The 17295-nt window shown below is 63.0% G+C and overlaps 1 protein-coding gene across 1 annotated transcript; it reads right to left on the bottom strand.

Annotated features, from left to right (window-relative positions):
- Window positions 1-57: 57 nt before the first annotated feature.
- DHX16 (DEAH-box helicase 16) lies at window positions 58-17162 on the bottom strand. The gene is made up of 20 exons (XM_069774209.1): window positions 16880-17162; window positions 16170-16420; window positions 15530-15683; window positions 14643-14699; window positions 14287-14541; window positions 13356-13583; window positions 12885-13073; window positions 12155-12265; window positions 11287-11402; window positions 9611-9821; window positions 9001-9099; window positions 7828-7980; window positions 6589-6729; window positions 5792-5954; window positions 4200-4318; window positions 3750-3817; window positions 3016-3178; window positions 2267-2428; window positions 1088-1261; window positions 58-240 (listed from the first exon to the last, which is right to left on the bottom strand). Exons 1-20 carry the CDS (start codon window positions 17087-17089, stop codon window positions 112-114), a joined length of 3153 nt encoding a protein of 1050 aa, XP_069630310.1. The 5' UTR covers window positions 17090-17162; the 3' UTR covers window positions 58-111.
- Between the last annotated feature and the right edge of the window lie 133 nt (window positions 17163-17295).

Raw genomic sequence — 17295 nt, 5'->3', positions numbered from 1 at the left:
AAGGGACAGCCGTGTCCCCAAACGGGGAGGGGTAGAGGGAGCCTGGAGCCACTCGTCTTCCAAACCAGCTGTATTGTGTCCCCAAATGTCCCCAAGTGTCCCCAGGGCTCCTCAGCCCAGCTCGTCCCGGCTCTTGCCCACCTTCTTGGGCATCTTGCGGGCACTGGCGTCCTCCAGCTCCTTGGCCTGGTAGTAATGGGGGGCCACCTCCAGCAGCCACGCGCTGTCGATCTCGATCACCTGGGGACAAAGGGGACAGGCGGCGGAGAGGGGGGGTCACTTGGTGGCCCTGGGGACTGTCATGGCACCCCCAGCCTGGGGGGGACACAGTGCTATCCTGTTGGAGCCGGGGGCAGGGGCTGTCATTGTCCTGGGCACAAAGGGGACAGGGCTACCAGGTCCTCGTTGATGTCCCATCATCCTTGGTCCCCATGGGGACATGGGGTCACCATCCTGTCACCCTGATCCTCGTGGGGACATGGCTACGGGGTCCCCTTCACCCTCCTGCCACCCCATTCCCAATGAGGGACGGAGGTCCCTGTCCCCACAGTGGTGGCCATGTCCCCATCCTGATGAACCCAACCCTGTGACTATGTCCCTGTGCCATGCTCAGCGTCCCTGTCTCTGTCCCTGAGGCCGTGTCCCCAGTGTCACTGGCCATGCCCATGGTGGTGTCCTTGACCCTGTCCCCACCCCCACATCCCTGTCGCAGTGTCCCCATGTCCCTGTCCCCATGGTGACATCTCCACACCCACAGTGGTGTCCCTGTCCCCATCACTGTCCCAGTGTCCCCATAACCCAATCCCCATGCCCACCGTGGTGCCCCTGGCCCCAGTCCCCATCCCCACAGCCACATCCCTGTCCCTATGGCCATATCCCTGTCCCTATGGTGACATCCTCATGCCTACAGTGGTGTCCCCGTCCCCATCCCTGTGTCCCCATCACTGTCGCCATGGCCAACTCCCCATGCCCACAGCAGTGTCCCTGTCCCCATCCCCATCCCAAGGTCCCCACAACCACACTCCTGGCCCCACAGCATCCCCCCAGCCCCATGCCACTGTCCCCAGCCACGTCCCCGTGTCCCCACCTGCCGCATGAACTCCTTGGTGGTGAAGACGAGCTCGTGGTAGAGCACCCAGCGGGGCTGCTCCTCGAAGAGGGAGCTGTTGGGGTGGATGAAAACCGTCTGCTGGTGCTTCACCGTGCGGTAACCGCCCCGCGTCAGCCGTGCCGTGTGGTAGAAGAAGCCGGCAGTGATGGCCTGCGGAGGGGGGCGGCAGGTTGGGGGTCAGCATCAGGGGGAAGGAGGGGTGCCAGAGGATCCTGGGGTGGGGGAGCAGGAGGCAAAATGGGGGTCCCTGGAGGGCCCAGGAGGGGAAATAGGGCGGTCTCTGCAGGTTCTGCGGGGGACTTGGGGGGTCTCAGGGGCTCCTGGGGGGTCCCAGAAGGTGAAAGGGGGGTCCCAGGAGGGAAAATGAGGGTCCCTGGGGATCTCATGAAGGGGAAATTGGGGTCCCCACAGGTCCTGGGGGAAACCTGGGGGTCCCAGAGCCTCTTGGGAGTCCCAAGATAGGAAATGGGAGTCCCAGGAGAGGAAACAGGGGTCACTGGGGATCCCATAGGGGAAAATGGGGGTCCCTGCAGGTCCTGGTAGAAATGTGGAGGTCCCAAGAAGGGAAATAGGGGTCCCTAGGGATCCCAAGAGAGGAAATGGGGGGTACCAGGGGTCCAATGGGGGGGAAATGGGAGTCCCCATGGGTCCTGGGGGGAACTTGGGGGTCCCAGAGGCTCCTGGTGGGGGGCCAGGAGGGGAAATGAAGGTCCCTGTAGTCCTAGGCTAGGAAATGGGGGCCCCTGAGGATCAAAGGAGGAGACATGGGTGGGCCCAAGATGGGAAATGGGGGTCCCTGGGGATCCCATAGTGGGAAATGGGGGTCCCCACAGGTCATGGGGGAAACCTGGGGGGTCTCAGGGGCTCCTGGAGGGGGTCCTAGGAGAGGCAATGGGGGTTCCTGGGGATCCCAGGAGGGGAAATGGGAGTCCCAGGGGGTCCCAGGAGGGGAAATGGGAGTCCCTGGTGATCCTATGGGGGCAGGAACGGGGTTCCCTGCAGGTCCCTGGGGCAACTTGGGGGTCTCAAGAGTCTCCTGGGGGTCCCTGGAGTGGAAATGGGGGTTCCCAAGGGGGAAATGGGGGCCCTGGGGTGGAAACCGGGGGCTCCGCGGGCAGTTGGGGGGTCCCGGGGTGGGGGGATCATGGGGGTGACCTTGCGGACGGGTACGTAGTCGCTGGCGCAGGAGGAAGGGGCGACCTCGACGCGCTCCATCAGCCCCTCCAGCTGCTCCCGCACGTCCCGCGCCCGGCGCAGGGAGCGCGCCTGTACGAAGTGCTCGTAGCACCACTGCAGGGAGTGTCCACTGGCCACCCACTGCAGGGGGAAGACACAGGGACACAGGGGGGGACACGGGGACACGGGGGACACACAGGGACACAGAGGGGCGACACAGAGAGGAGCAAGGACATGGCGGGACACAGTGGGGACAGGGACACGGGAGGGGAGGACAAGGACACACTCAGCACCTGGTCCTGGACACCCACCCCGTGCCCCCAACCTGCCCCCCAGGGCCTCCCTGAACCCCCAAGTGGCCCCCCAGCCCCACAGACCACCCTCCCTGCTCTGAAGACTCTGTACCCCCCCCAACCTGCTCCCTAGACACCCCCCCCCAGACTTCCCCCCCCAGGGTCCCAACAACACCCCATACCCCTCAACCTGCCCCCTAATCCCCATATTTACCCCCCAATACCACCCCCCCAGACACCCTGTACCCTCCAAAGCCCCTCCGCTCCATATTTACCCTCCCCAGAGCCCCACATACCCCCCAAACACCCCCCTACCCCCCAAACCTACATCCCCCAGCACATCCCATCACCCCGCCACGTCCCCATCGGTGTCCCCATCTGTGTGTCATCGTACGCCCCCCCACCGTATTGTGTCGTCCCCCCCTCGCCTCGTGCCTGGTTGTAGACATTGAGCAGGACGAGGTGGTCCCCCCCGGGGACATGGAAGCCCAGGCGGGCGCTGTCAGCGTGAAGGACCTTGTCCTTGGGGCGGTAGAAGATGGCGTTGTTGACCGAAAGCATGGCCGCCACCGTCAGCACCTCCTCTGTGCAGCCGTACCTGGGTGGGGGGTTGATGTCACCGCGTCACCGCGGGGACCCAGGATCGGGTAGGGGGGGTGGCACCACCCCCTGGTAGGTGCCCGATGGGGGTCAGGGATGGGGACACCACTGGGACATCTGGGGACAACATGGGGATGCAACGAGGATGCCCAAGGATAACCTGGGGACACCACCAGGACACCAAGGCACAACCCAAGGACTCCTGGGGACAACCTGCAGACACAGGGGGACACCAGGAGGGCACCTGGGGACAACGCAGGGGGACATGAGGAGGAGAATGACCTGAGAACACTTGGGGCAACCCAGGGGACAACCAGGGACACCACGAGGACACGCGGGGACGAGCCAGGGGACACCACAAGGACACCCAAGGAACAATCTGGGGACACCACCAAGCCTCCTGGGGACAACCCAGGGACACCCAAAGGGACACCACCAGGACCCCTAGGGACAAACTGGGGACACCATGAGGCCACCCAGGACACCCCAGAGGACATCCCAGGCACAAGCCAGGGGACACCCAAGGGAACACCACCAGGACACGTGGGGACACCAACGAGGACACTCACTGCTCGGAGGCCAGGATCATCTTGGCCAACATGGGCTCCACCGGCAGCTCCGCCATGCGCCGGCCCAGCTGGGGACAGGGAGGGGACAGTGTCAGGGCCAGTGCTCCCAGTAACCCCACTCAGTGCTCCCCGTACCATGGTGACCTCACCCACGGGGTCCACCACCACCATCTCAGCCTCTTCCAGTGCTCCCAGTACCATGGTGAGCTTCACCCAGTGGTTGAGAGCACCCAGGGCCCCCATCCCAGTCCCTCCCAGTATCATGGTGAGCTTCAGCCATGGGTTTCAGCACCTGTCCCTGTCTCTCCCAGTACCGTGGTGAGCTCACCCGTGGGGTTCACCACCACCATCCCAACCTCTTCCAGTGCTCCCAGTACCGTGGTGAGCTTCACCCAGTGGTTGAAGGCACCCAGGACCCACCATCCCAGTCCCTCCCAGTGCTCCCAGTACCGTGGTGAGCTCTCCCAGGTGGTTGAGGGCGCCCAGGGCGTAGAGCTGCTCCAGCGCCAGCACCAGCGTCTCGTGGGGTGGTGGGTCCAGGAAGTCGAAGTGGATGAGGTCGTTGATGCCTGGGGACAGGGACATCACCCGCTGTCACCCCAGGGCCACCCCAGACCTCTCCTGGTACCCCAGGGTGTCCCCCACAGCCCAAAATGTCCCCAATGTCACCCAGGCCCTGAGCTGTGCCCCTGCCCCAAGATGTCTTGAGGTTCCCCTTGTCCCCAAATGTCCCTCAAGATGCTCCCAAGATGCCCCAAGAGCCTCCAAGATGCCCTTGAGATACCTCCTAAGATGTCCCAATGGTCCCCAAGACGCCCGGATGTCCCCTGTGGTGCCCCTATCTCCCCTGAGATGCCCTTATGCCCACCCAGGTGCCTCCTGAGATGCCCTGCCACCCATTAAGACATCCCAATGTCCCCTAAGATGCCTCCTGACATGCCCCAATGCTCCCTAAGGTGCCCCAATCCCTTCCAAGATAGCTCCGGAGAAGCCCTGAGGGACCCTGAGATGCCTCAATCACTCCTGAGATGGCCTAACAGCCCCTACAATGCTCTGATGCCCCCCGAGATGCCTCCTGAGATGTCCCAGTGCCCCCCAGGATACCCCGATGCTCCCTAAAATACCTCTTGAGATACCCCCACACCCTCTAAGGTAATTCCTGAGAAGACCTGACAGCCCCTAGGATGTCCCAATGCCCCCAAGATGCCTCCTGAGATGCCCTGATAGTCCCCGAGATGCTCCAATGCCCCCCACAATGCCTCCTGAGATGCCCTGATGGTCCCTGAGATGGCCCAATGCCCTCTAAGATGCCCCAATGACCCCTGAGATGCCTCCTGAGACAGTCTGATGGCCCCCAAGATACTCCAGTGGCGCCTCAGACACCTCCTGAAATGCCCTGATGGTCCCTGAGATGCCCCAATGCCCTCTAAGATGCCCCGATGGTCCCTGAGATGCCCTGATGGTGTCTGAGATGCTCCAATGCCCCCTGAGATGCCTCCTGAGATGCCTCCTGAGATGCCTCCTGAGATGCCTCCTGAGATGCCTCCTGAGATGCCTCCTGAGATGCCTCCTGAGATGCCTCCTGAGATGCCCTGATGGTCCCTGAGATGCTCCAATGCCCCCTGAGATGTCCCAATGCCCCCTGAGATGCTCCAATGCCCCCTGAGATGTCCCAATGGTCCCTGAGATGCCTCCTGAGATGCTCCAATGCCCCCTGAGATGTCCCAATGGTCCCTGAGATGCCTCCTGAGATGCCCTGATGGTCCCTGAGATGCTCCAATGCCCCCTGAGATGTCCCAATGGTCCCTGAGATGCCTCCTGAGATGCCCTGATGGTCCCTGAGATGCTCCAATGCCCCCTGAGATGTCCCAATGGTCCCTGAGATACCTCCTGAGATGCCCTGATGGTCCCTGTGATGCTCCAATGCCCCCCGAGATGCCTCCTGAGATGCCCCAATATCCTCTAAGATGCCCCAATGCTCCCCAAGATGCCCCTTTAGACCCCAAAATATGTAATACAACCCCACAGCATCCCTGTCTCACCGAGGCTCTTGAGGAGCAGGACGAGGGACCCCAGGTCGGCGCGTTGGATCTCGGGCACCGGCGTCTCCTCCAGCTCATGCTGGAAGGCCCAAGCTGTGTAGAGGCGGAAGCACTTCCCAGGAGCCACCCGTCCTGCCCGGCCTGCCCGCTGGTTCGCCGAGGCCTGCGGGTCATCATCACTGGTCACCAGCAGGCCCATGGGGTGGGGGAGACAGGGGGAACGTGGAAGGACAAGGGACACGGCTGTCCATGGGCACCCAGAGGCGTGGGGACCCAGAGATGTGGGGACCAAGGGACATGGGGACATGGAGACCAAGGGACATGGGGACACAGGGACATGGGCACGTAGCTGCCCATGGGGACCTGGGGACGTGGAGGGGACAAAGGAACATGGCTGCCCATGAGGATCCAGACAAATGGGGACCCAGTAACATGGGGACATGGGGACCAAGGGATGTGGGGACACCCGGGGACAAAAGACATGGCTGCCCACAGGGACCCAGAAGCACAAGGAGCTGGGGACCCAAAGAGGGGACCTGGAGACCTGGGGACTCAGTGACATGAGGACACGGTGACCAAGGAATGTGGGGACACAGGGACATGGTGACCAAGGGATATGAGGACACCAGAACACAGCTGCCCATAAGAACCCTGGGGACACGGGGGGACACCAACCCCCAGAGAAGGGCCACAGGAGGGGCCACAGCCACCTAAGGGGACCGAAGGGGGGACACGGGGGGGGGGGGGTGACACAGTGAGGGAGGTGACAGGGGAGGTGACAGGGGGTGACACGGTACCCGGGAGCAGGGGGTGACCACGAGGGACTCCATGCCGGTGCGGGCGCTGTAGCTCTTCTGCTTGCAGAACCCGGGGTCCAGCACGTAGACGATCCCGTCGATGGTCACTGACGTCTCCGCGATGTTGGTGGCCACCACTACCTGGGGGGAGGGGAGGGGATGTCACAGGCTCTGCCCACCCCGGGCTCCACCCTATGAGCCCCCACCCTCTTAAGCCCCATCCCTTTAACTCCACCTTATTAAACCCTACCTCTCAGACTCCACCCACAGACCCCACCCTATCAAGCCCCACCTCCTTAAGCCCCATTCCAAGTCTCACCCCATTAAACCCCACTTCTGGACTCTACCTCCTTAAGCCCCGCCTCATCAAGTCCCACCCCTAGGCCCCACCTGCACAGCCTCCACCCCCTTAGACCCCACCCCATACAGTCCACTCTTTAGACCTCAACCTCTTAGACTCCATCTTATAAGCTCCACCCCTTTTAGGCCCTGCTCTATTAAGCTCTGCCCTTTAGACCTCACCCTACTGAGCCCCACCTCCTTAGACCCTGCCCTAAACCCCACCCCATAAAGCCCTACCCTATTAAGCTCTACTCCATGAGATCCCACCTCTTAAACTCCACCCTATTGAACCCAACCCCTTTAAACCTCACCCTATTAAGCTCCACCCTCTCAGCCACCACCTCTTAAACTCCACCCTATTGAGCACCTCCCCTTTAGGCCACACCCCATTAGACCCCATCCTATTAAGCTCTACTCCATTAAACCTCACCTTTAGACCCCACCCCTCAAACTGCCCCCTATTAAGCCCCACCCCTTAAACCCCACCCTATTGAGCACCACCTCTTTAGGCCACACCCCATTATACCCCACCCTATTAAGGCCCACGCCTTAGACCCCACCCTATTAAGCTCTACACTAAGCTCCACTCTGTTAAACCTCACTTTCTTAAACCCCATCCCTTAAACTCCAAGCTATTAAGCCTCACCCCTTCAGACCCCACCCTATTCACCCCACCCCCTTAGACCCCACCCCTTAGCCCCCACCCTATTAAGCCCCACCCCTTAGGCCCCCACCCAATTAACCCCACCCCTTAGGCCCCACCCTCTCAACCTGCCCCCCTCCCTGACTCCCCCTTCCTAGCAGCCCCCACCTCTCCAAAACCCTACCCCCTCAGCCCCACCCTTCTTCCCCTCCCAGAAGCCCCACCCCTCCCCTTAAAGGGCCAAAGCCCCCCACCTTGCGGGCGCCGGGGGGGGTGGGCTCAAAAATACGGGCTTGCATGTCGGAGGGGAGGTTGGCGTAGATCGGCAGCACCAAAAGCTCGGCCAGGCGGGAGCCCAGGCGACGGCAGCGCTCCTGCAGCAGCTCCACGCACGCCTCGATCTCCTCCTGTCACCCACGGGCAGGGGATGTTAAGTGGCAGGGGATGGGGACATCCAGGGGGAGGGGGAAAAGGTGGGGGGGGGGGAATAGGGACACCTGGAGGGGACAGGGATGACTGGGGAGATAGGGATGCTTAGGGGAATGGGGACATCTGGGAGGGATGGGGATAACCAGGAGGGATGGGGATGGCCAGGGGGATATCGGGGACACCAGGGGAATGGGGACATCCCCGGGCGGGGGGGACACTGGCGGGGAAGGGGACACCCAGGAGGATGGGGACGGCTGTGGGGATGGAGACACCCAGGAGGACATCAGGGGAATGGGGACACCCGCGGGGATGGGGACATCCAGGGGGACCCAGGAAGGATGGGGATATCCAGGGGGACATCAGGGACACCGGGAGAATGGGGACATCCAGGGGGATGGGGACACTGCGGGGGGGACACTGGGACACCAGGAGGATGGGGACAGCCATGGGGATAGAGACCCCTAGGGGACATCAGGGGAATGGGGACACCCGGGGGACAACCGGGGACACCCAGGGGGATGGGGACATCTGGGGGGATGGGGACACTGCGTGGGGGACACTGGGACACAAGGGGGGAAGGGGACACCCAGGAGGACCCAGGGACCCCTGGGGGAATGAGGACATCAGGGGACACCCAGGGGGACAGGGACACCCAGGGGAATGGGGATGGCCACAGGGATGGAGACATCAGGGGACATCCAGGGGGACAGGGACACTCCGGGACACCCAGGGGAACGGGCACAGCTATGGGGATGGGGACACCCAGGGGACATTAGGATGACACTGAAAGCATGAATAATATGAGGGGGACAGAGAAAGGGACAGCAAGGACATGGGGGGTGGCAGGGAGGTGACACGGGGACACCCACTTGCCTGGCGTGGAGGATGATGTCCCCAGGGGGCTGGGTGACACAGGGGTGCCCACGGGACATGGAGGTACTCAGGGGGGGACGTGAGAAGTGGCAGGGAGGGGACGGGGGTGACAGTGGGACACGCACCTGGCCAGTGAGGAAGACGAGGATGTCCCCGGGGGGCTGGGTGACATGGATCTGCAGCACCGACACCACGCACGCCTCCAGGTAGTCGGCCTCGGGCGCCTGGGGAGGGGACATCGAGGGGACATCAGCACCGGGTGTCCCCAGGTGTCCCTAGGCATCCCCCTGCCCCTCCTGCTGCCCAGTGTCCCCCAGTCGCCATGTCCCCCTGCATCGCCCCGTGTCCCCATGTCCCCTGACATCCCCATGTCCCCCACTGTCCCAGTGTCCCCACGTCCCTCAATGTCCCCTTCTCCCCTGTCACCCCCCATGTCCCCCTGTGCCCTGAGGTCCTCCAACACCCCCCAGTGTCCTCAGATGTCCCTGTGCCCCCATGTCCCCTGATGCCCCCAGCACCCCACATCCTCCAACATCCCCCAGTGTCCCCAGGTGTCCCCCTGCGCCCCCGTCCCCTCGTGTCCCCCATCGCCCCACATCCCCCAGTGCTCCCACATCCCCTTGCTGCTCCCATGTCCCCCCTGTCCCCTTGTCCCTCTGTTCCCCAGCGTCCCCTTGTCCCCCAGCACCCTAAAACCCCCTGCTCCCCCCGTGTCCCCCAACGTCCCCGTGTCACCTTGGTGTAGTAGATGTCAACGGGGAAGCGGCGCCCAGGGATACGGAAGACGGGGGCCTGGTCGAAGAAGGCGGAGAAGCGCTGGGTGTCGAGGGTGGCCGAGGCCACCAGCACCTTCAGCTGGGGACGGAACCGGGCGATGTCCTTGATCAGCCCGAAGAGGACATCGGTGTGCAGGGTGCGCTCGTGGGCCTCGTCCACCATGATCACGCTGCAGGGATGGCGGGGGATGGGCATGGGGACACATATGGGGACACAGGGACAAGCGTGGGGACAGGTATGGGGAGGGGGCGATGGGTGTGGGGATGTGGGGACAAGTGTGGGGACAGGTATGGGGATGGGGGACACATATGGGGGCGCAGGGACAAGCGTGGGGACAGGCATGGGGACATGAGGACAGGTATGGGGACACAGGGACAAGTGTGGGGACAGGCATGGGGACGTGGGGACAAGCATGGGGACAGGTACGGGGACATGAAGACAGGTATGGGGACACAGGGACAAGTGTGAGGACAGGTATGGGGACAGGGGGACACGTATGGGGACGTGGGGACAAGCGTGGGGACAGGTACGGGGACAGGAGAACAAGTGTGGGGACACAGGGACAAGCATGGGGACAGGTATGGGGACATGAGGACAGGTATGGGGACATAGGAACAAGTGTGGGGACAGGTATGGGGATGGGGAGACATGTATGGGGACGTGGGGACAAGCGTGGGGACAGGTACGGGGACAGGAGAACAAGTGTGGGGACACAGGGACAAGTGTGAGGACAGGTATGGGGACAGGGGGACACGTATGGGGACGTGGGGACAAGCGTGGGGACAGGTACGGGGACAGGAGAACAAGTGTGGGGACACAGGGACAAGCATGGGGACAGGTATGGGGACATAGGAACAAGTGTGGGGACAGGTATGGGGATGGGGAGACATGTATGGGGACGTGGGGACAAGCGTGGGAACAGGTATGGGGACAGGAAAACAAGTGTGGGGACACAGGGACAAGCGTGGGGACAGGTATGGGGTCATGGGGACAGGTGTGAGAACACGGAAAAAGCACAGGGACCAGGTATAGGGACACGGGGACAAATGAAGGGACATGGGAACAAGTGTGAGGACAAGCGTGGCGATGTGGGGAGAAGTATAGGGACAAGTATGGGGACACGGGAACAGGCGTGGGGATGCAGGGACAGGCGTGGGGACAGTCACAGGAGTGTTGGGATGTGAGACAAGACACAGAGACATGGAGACAGGCACAAGCACATGGGGACAGGGACATGGGGACACCAAAGTGACACCAGTAAGACTAAGGACAAGGACAGCAACGGGGGCATGTGGCTGCTCTGCCAGTCCCCTGCTGTGTCCCCAATGTCCCCCCACTGTCCCCAACTGCCCCCCATCCCCACAATGTCCCCAATCACACCCCCCAGATATTCCCCAGCTCCCCCCCACTGTCAACCTCCCCCCACACCTTATTGTCCCCATCCGCATGTCCCCAACGTCCCTAATGTCCCCACGGTCCCCCAGCCTCTGATGTCCCCAACGTGCCCAATCCCTCTGCTCTCCCCCAACATCCCGATGCCCCCCATGTCCCCATCATCCTTGGTGTCCCCAGCATCTCTGGTGTCCCCCGTGTCCCCGATGTCCCCTCTGTGTCCCCAGTGTCCCCAAGGCCACCTGTAGGAGCCGAGGTCGGGCTCGGTCAGGAACTCCCGCAGCAGCATCCCGTCCGTCATGTACTTCAGCACCGTCCGCTCCGACGTGCAGTCCTCGAAGCGGATGCTGTACCCCACCTGGGGACACGGGACATGTCACCAGCAGGGCCCAGTGTCCCCCGACTCCCCCCCTCTGAGTCCCTTAACCCCTCCCCAGCAGTCCCCAGGGTCCCAAACTGTCCCCAGGGTCTCCTGGACACCCCTCGCTTGCCCAGGGTGCCCTAATGTCCCCCTGGGGTGTCCTGGGATGGGGATGTGTCCCCTGCGGTCCCCAGGATGGCGACATCTTCCCTGGGGTCCCCTAGGATGGGGACGTGTCACCTAGAGTCCACTAGGACAGGGACATGACATTAGGGTTCCCTGTGTGCTCAGGGTTCTCTGGGACAGAGACATGTCCCCTATGTCCCCTGAGGTCCCCACAATGGGGACATCTTCCTCAGGGTCCCCTAAAATGCAGACAAGTTCCCTAAGGTCCCCAAAGATTGAGACATGTCATTAGTGCCCCCAGTGTTCCTCAGGGCTCCCTGGGACAAGGACCTGTCCCCAGTGTCCCCTACGGTCCCCAGGATGGCAAGGTGTCCCCTGGGTCCCTTGCAAGGGGGACACGACCCCAGCATGTGGATGTGTCCCCAGGGTCCCCTTGGGACAAGGCCACATCCCCAGGGTTCCTCAGGGTCCCTTTGGGACAGGGACGTGTCCCCAGGTTACCCTGCCACCCTCAGGTCACCAGAGCCACCCCTCAGGGTGTCCCACACCCCTCATGTCCCCATCGCTCCACGTCCCCATGTCTCCCCCTGTGTCCCCATGTCCCCGCCGTGTCCCTGCGTCACCTCATTGCCCAGCTTAGTGCCCATCTCGACGGCCACGCGGGCGGCCACGCTCATGGCGGCCACACGCCGCGGCTGCGTGATGCCGATCTTCAGCCCCTGGCGCGTGTAGCCCTGCAGGGGGGGTGGTGGATTCGGTTGGGGGGCGACAGGGAAGACGAGCTTTCCCTGCCCCCCTTGACCTCCAGCTCCCTTATTACCCCCCAATGCCCCCCCAGCTCCCCTGAAGCCCCAAACCCCCTTATCTGCCCCCCAAAGCCCCCCATTCTGCCCTGTCACCCCCCATGACCCCAAACCCCCTATTTGCCCCCCACAGCCCCTTGATCTGCCCCACATAGCCCCCCCATCTGTCCCCCAATACCCCCTGATGCCCCCAGCCCCCCATCTGCCCCCCAGCCCCCCTATCTGCCCCCCCATGGCCCCCCAGCCCTCCTATCAGCCCCCTATAGCCCCCTCATGTCCCAACTCCTCCATCTGCCCCCCAATACCCCCTTGATGCCCCCCAAGCTCCCTATCTGCCCCCCATCATTGCCCTGATACCCCCAACCCCATTATCTGACCCCCCCAACACCCCCAGTCCCTCTATCTGCCCCCCCAATGCTCCCCAACCCCCCCATCTGCCCCTTGATGCCCCCTCATTTGACCCCCTGATGCCCCCCAGCTCCCCATATCTGTCCCGCATTGCCTCCCATCCCCACTATTTGCCCCCCCAGCCCCCCAAAGGCCCCCCCACCTCCTCGTGCAGGTACTGGGGGATCTGGGTGGTCTTGCCAGAACCGGTCTCCCCCTCAATGACCAGGATTTGGTGCTGAGCGATGGCAGCCACCAGCTCGTCGCGGTAAGGGAAGATGGGAAGGCTACGGCGAACCTCCTGCGCTGACTGCCGCCGCCGCTCCGCCTCTGGCACCGGCGCCGGTGCCTCCTGTGAGTGCCGACAGTGTCACCCCCACAGTCCCCATGTCACCTCCAGTGTCCCCAAAGTTCTCCATTGTCCTCCCAGGGCCCCCCACCACTGTCCGCATGGTGCCTATAGTATCTTCAGGACCCCTTCCAGCACCCAAATCCTCCCTTTGTCACCCCCAAGGTCCCTACCATCCCCCCTAGAATCCCCTCCACCTCCCCAAATTCCCCTTCCATCCCCCCAAAATCCCTCCCATCGCCCCCAGGACCCCCTCCAGCACCCCCAAACCCCCTGCCCCCTCACCTTATCAGGTTCAGTGCCTTTCATCTGCACGGCGCTGACGAACTGGATCATCTCATCTTCCTCCAGCACAAAGTCGTAATCTTTGGAGGGCTGACGGCGGGCGGCATCGCGTGCCCCAAACCTCAGGGAAGCCGCCCCTATCCGTTCCTCTTCCCATCGCCGCTGCTCATCCCGGGGGGCCATCCGCTCTTCCTCCCCTCCCGTTGCTTCCTCACGTTCTGGGATCTTCTACGGGGAGGTGGTGAGAGCGGTGAAACCATGGTGGTGTCCCCCCGAAACCCCCTGCCGTGGCAGGAGGGACCTTGGGGAGATGGAGGGTGGAATTTGAGGCACTGGAGGGAGTCTTGGTGGTGATGGGAGGGATTTTGGGGGGATAAAAGGACGATTTGGGGTGCTGAAGGGGGTCCTGGGGGTGATGGAAAAGACCCTGGGGGGATAAAGAGAGGCTTTGGGGTGGTGGAGGGGAGCTTGGCAGCAATGAGAGCGATCTTGGGGGGGATAAAGACAGGATTTGGGGTGTTGAAGAGGCTCCTGGAGGTGATCGGAGGGATTTGGGGGGGATAGAGGAAGGATTTGGGGTGCTGGAGGAGGTCCCAGGAGTGACAGCAGTGATCTTGAGAGAGGATTTAGGGTGCTGAAGGAGATCCTGGGGGTGATGGAAGGGACTCTGGGTGGATAGAGGGAGGATTTGGGGTGCTGGAGAGGGCCTCAGCAGTGATAACAAACACTTTGAAAGAATAGAAAAACAATTTGGGGTGCTAGAGAGGGCCCTGGGGGTGATGGAAGGGACCCTGAGGGGGATACAGGGAAGATCTGGGGAACTTTGGGAAGGGAACCTTGACAGTGATGGGAGGGATCTTGCGGGTCTAGAGGAAGGGTTTGGGGTGCTGGCAGGGTTTTGGGGCCCTGGCAGGGTTTTGGGGCCCCTCACCTTGCCCCGTGTTTCCTCAGGGATGTAATACCGGTTACTTTTCTCCAGTTTCTCCTTCTCCCCGGCCCGTTTGTACTCGCGGGCCAGATCCCGCACGCGCCGTTTGTACTCCAGCTCACGCCGCTCCGCCCTCGTCAGCGCCTCTTCCCCGAAAAGATATTCCTCGTCAGCGATCTCCGCTTCCAGTTCTTCTAATTTATCTCGTTCCCGTTTAGCTAGGTATTCCCGGCGGGACTTTTTCCGTAGCTCCGGAACCTGGATGGGGACACACACACACAGAGGTGGAGGAAAGAAGGGGTGTTGGGGTTCGGTGGAATGCCCCCTCAGCGTGAGGTTGGCCAGATCCTGGAGCTCACCATGGTTTTTTGATCTTCTTCGGCGACTTTGAGGCGTTTCTGGGCTTCTTCATAGGCCTGGGGGTGGGGAGAAAGGGGTGAGGAGGGGAGGGGGACCCCACATTCTAGCTGCAGAGCATGGAGAAGGTCGGGGGGCCTTTACAGCACCCCCAGATCTCCCCGATCCCACCCAGGGATGTTGAAACTGAGCCAGGAGTCAGACAAAGCCCCCGCCAGTTCCACCTAAGGACCCCCCAATCCCACCCAGCATCCACCCAATCCCAGGTGGGACCGCTAAATCAAACACAGGGACCCCAAGGAAACTGGCAGGATCCCCCCCATCCTGGGTGTGACCCCCCAGTCCCACCCAGCACCCCCACCAATCCCAGTTAGGACCCCTGAATCAAACCCAGGGACACCCAGGAGCCAGACAACACACCCCCACCCCAGGGACCTATCCAGAGACCCTCAATTCCACCCAGGAACCCCAAACCCTCTCCAGGATCTCCCCCCATTCCCACCCAGGGATCCCAAATCCCACCCAAGGACCCCCAAAAGCATGGCAGAACCCCCCTCATCCTGACTGTCACCCCCAAGTCCCAACCAGGGACCCCAATTCCCACTCAACCCCCCTAAATTCCATCAAGGGTACCCAAATCTAAGTCATGGATACCCCAAAATCCTACCCAAGGACCCCCAGGAACCTGGGAGGGCCCCCCAGATTTCCCTCTGGCACCCCAATTCCCACTCAACCTCTCTAAATCCCACCCAGGGAAGCCAATTCCACCCAGGGACTGCCAATTCCATCCAAAGACCCCCAGAAGCTCAGCAGGGCCCCCCAAACACAGCTGGATCCCCTCAAATCGCCCCTGGGACCCCTCCAAAAGGCGTTGCGACCCCTCCATCACCTTGGCATCGGGGCGGGCGAGGACAGTGCGCGTGCGGTCACGGTCGCGGCGGCGCAGACGCTCGGCGAAGGCGTCGCGTTCTTCCAGGTCCCGCAGCCGTTCCCGCTCCGATGCTTCCCATTCCGCTTCCGGCTCTTCAGGGGGCTCTGGAGCCCTGGTTTGGGGGGGGGGGGGGGGGGCGGAGATCACATGGGGGAACCCCAAAACCCATAGATCTTAATAATTTGGGGGGCCCTAAGGTTTTTTAAATGATCTTGAGAGTGTGAACCTCCAGGGGGGACTCAGCACCCAGAGGGATCCCAAAAGCTCAGGGGGACCCCAAGAGTCAGGAGGGGACCTTGAGACCCCCGGGAGACTCCCAAAAGCCTGGAGGAGACCCCAATATCCAGGGGGACCTTGAGTACCTGTGGTGACATTCCAGGAGGCAGGAGGAAACCCCGAGACCCCCATAATCGTGGGGAGGAACCCCAAGAATCAGGGGGACCCTGAGGGGCAGGAGGAAACCCCAAGACCCCCATAATCGGGGGGGAACCCCAAGAATCAGGGGGACCCTGAGGGGCAGGAGGAAACCCCGAGACCTCCATAACAGGGGGGGGACACCCCGATAATGGGGGGGACCCCAAGAACGGGGGCTACTCACAGGGGCGTTGGCGGCGAGGGGCTGGAGGCCTCGGGCGACTCGGAGCGTCGTCGTCGGAGGTGTCGGCGGCGGCGGTGGGAAGCGTCGGCCATGCCGGGGGTGGAGCCATGGGAAGGGGCGGAGCTGGGGGCGGGGCCCGCCCCCTCATCATCGCTATCGACCAATCGGTAGCCCTGGCTGCGGCGCTGCAGCTCCCGCGCCGCCCGCTCAGCCGCTCGGCCCGGGGGTTCCCGTGGTGCCTCCCGGGGGACCTGGGGGCGGGGACAGCATCAAGACACGCCTCCTCTGCGGTTAGCCACGCCCCTGTGTCTGGCCCCACCCACCCCTCGACCTGACCACGCCCACCTGCACCCAATGCCCCTTCATCGGACACGGCTTCCCTGGTGGTGCTCAGGCATGCAAACCACGCCCCCTCTGCCTGACCCCGCCTCCCCAAGCCCCACCTTCTCACCTTAAAGCCACACACCCCACAAGACACGCCCCTACCCACATGTAGGATTACTAGGCTCCTCCCTCACACTACCTTAGAAGCCCCGCCCCCTCTGAGGCAGCCACGCCCCTTCCCGCCTAAGCCACTCCGTGATAAGCCCCGCCCTCACCTACCAGCAGGCCACATCCCCCCCGCAAAGTTTCCCCTCCCACTAAAGTCGAACGGGGAAGCCCCGCCCACTCCCCTCGGAGCCCCGCCCCGGAGGGGAAGCCCCGCCCACCTTGTCCCACAGCTCCCGCGCGAAGGCGCGCACGCGCGGCTCCTCCACTCGCAGCGCCTCCGTTTCCCGCAGCCGCTCCAGCAGCTCCTCCACGCTACGGCTCCGCCGCGCCAACGCCACCAGGAAGGCGGGGACGTGCCGCCCGCTCAGCCCCAGCAGAGCCTGTAGCTCCCCGGATACCCACCGCTCCAGCGCCGCCGCCGCCGCCATGATCGTCCCCTACTTCCGCCTTCCCTCCGCGGCCGCCGTACTGCCGTCCGCAGCCAATCCCCCACCACGGCTCCCAGCGCTCTGCGCATGCGTGGTTGTAGAGCACCGCCCCTCTCACTCTACGCATGCGCCCCGCCCGCTTCGTCCTCTCGCCCCGCCCTCGCGGCGCGCTCGCGCTCTACCGCGGCGCTCCACGCATTCGCCGC

Source organism: Haliaeetus albicilla, chromosome 29, assembly GCF_947461875.1.
Source record: "Haliaeetus albicilla chromosome 29, bHalAlb1.1, whole genome shotgun sequence".
Taxonomy (NCBI): Eukaryota; Metazoa; Chordata; class Aves; order Accipitriformes; family Accipitridae; genus Haliaeetus; species Haliaeetus albicilla.
This window is presented reverse-complemented; position numbering and strand designations above follow the sequence as displayed.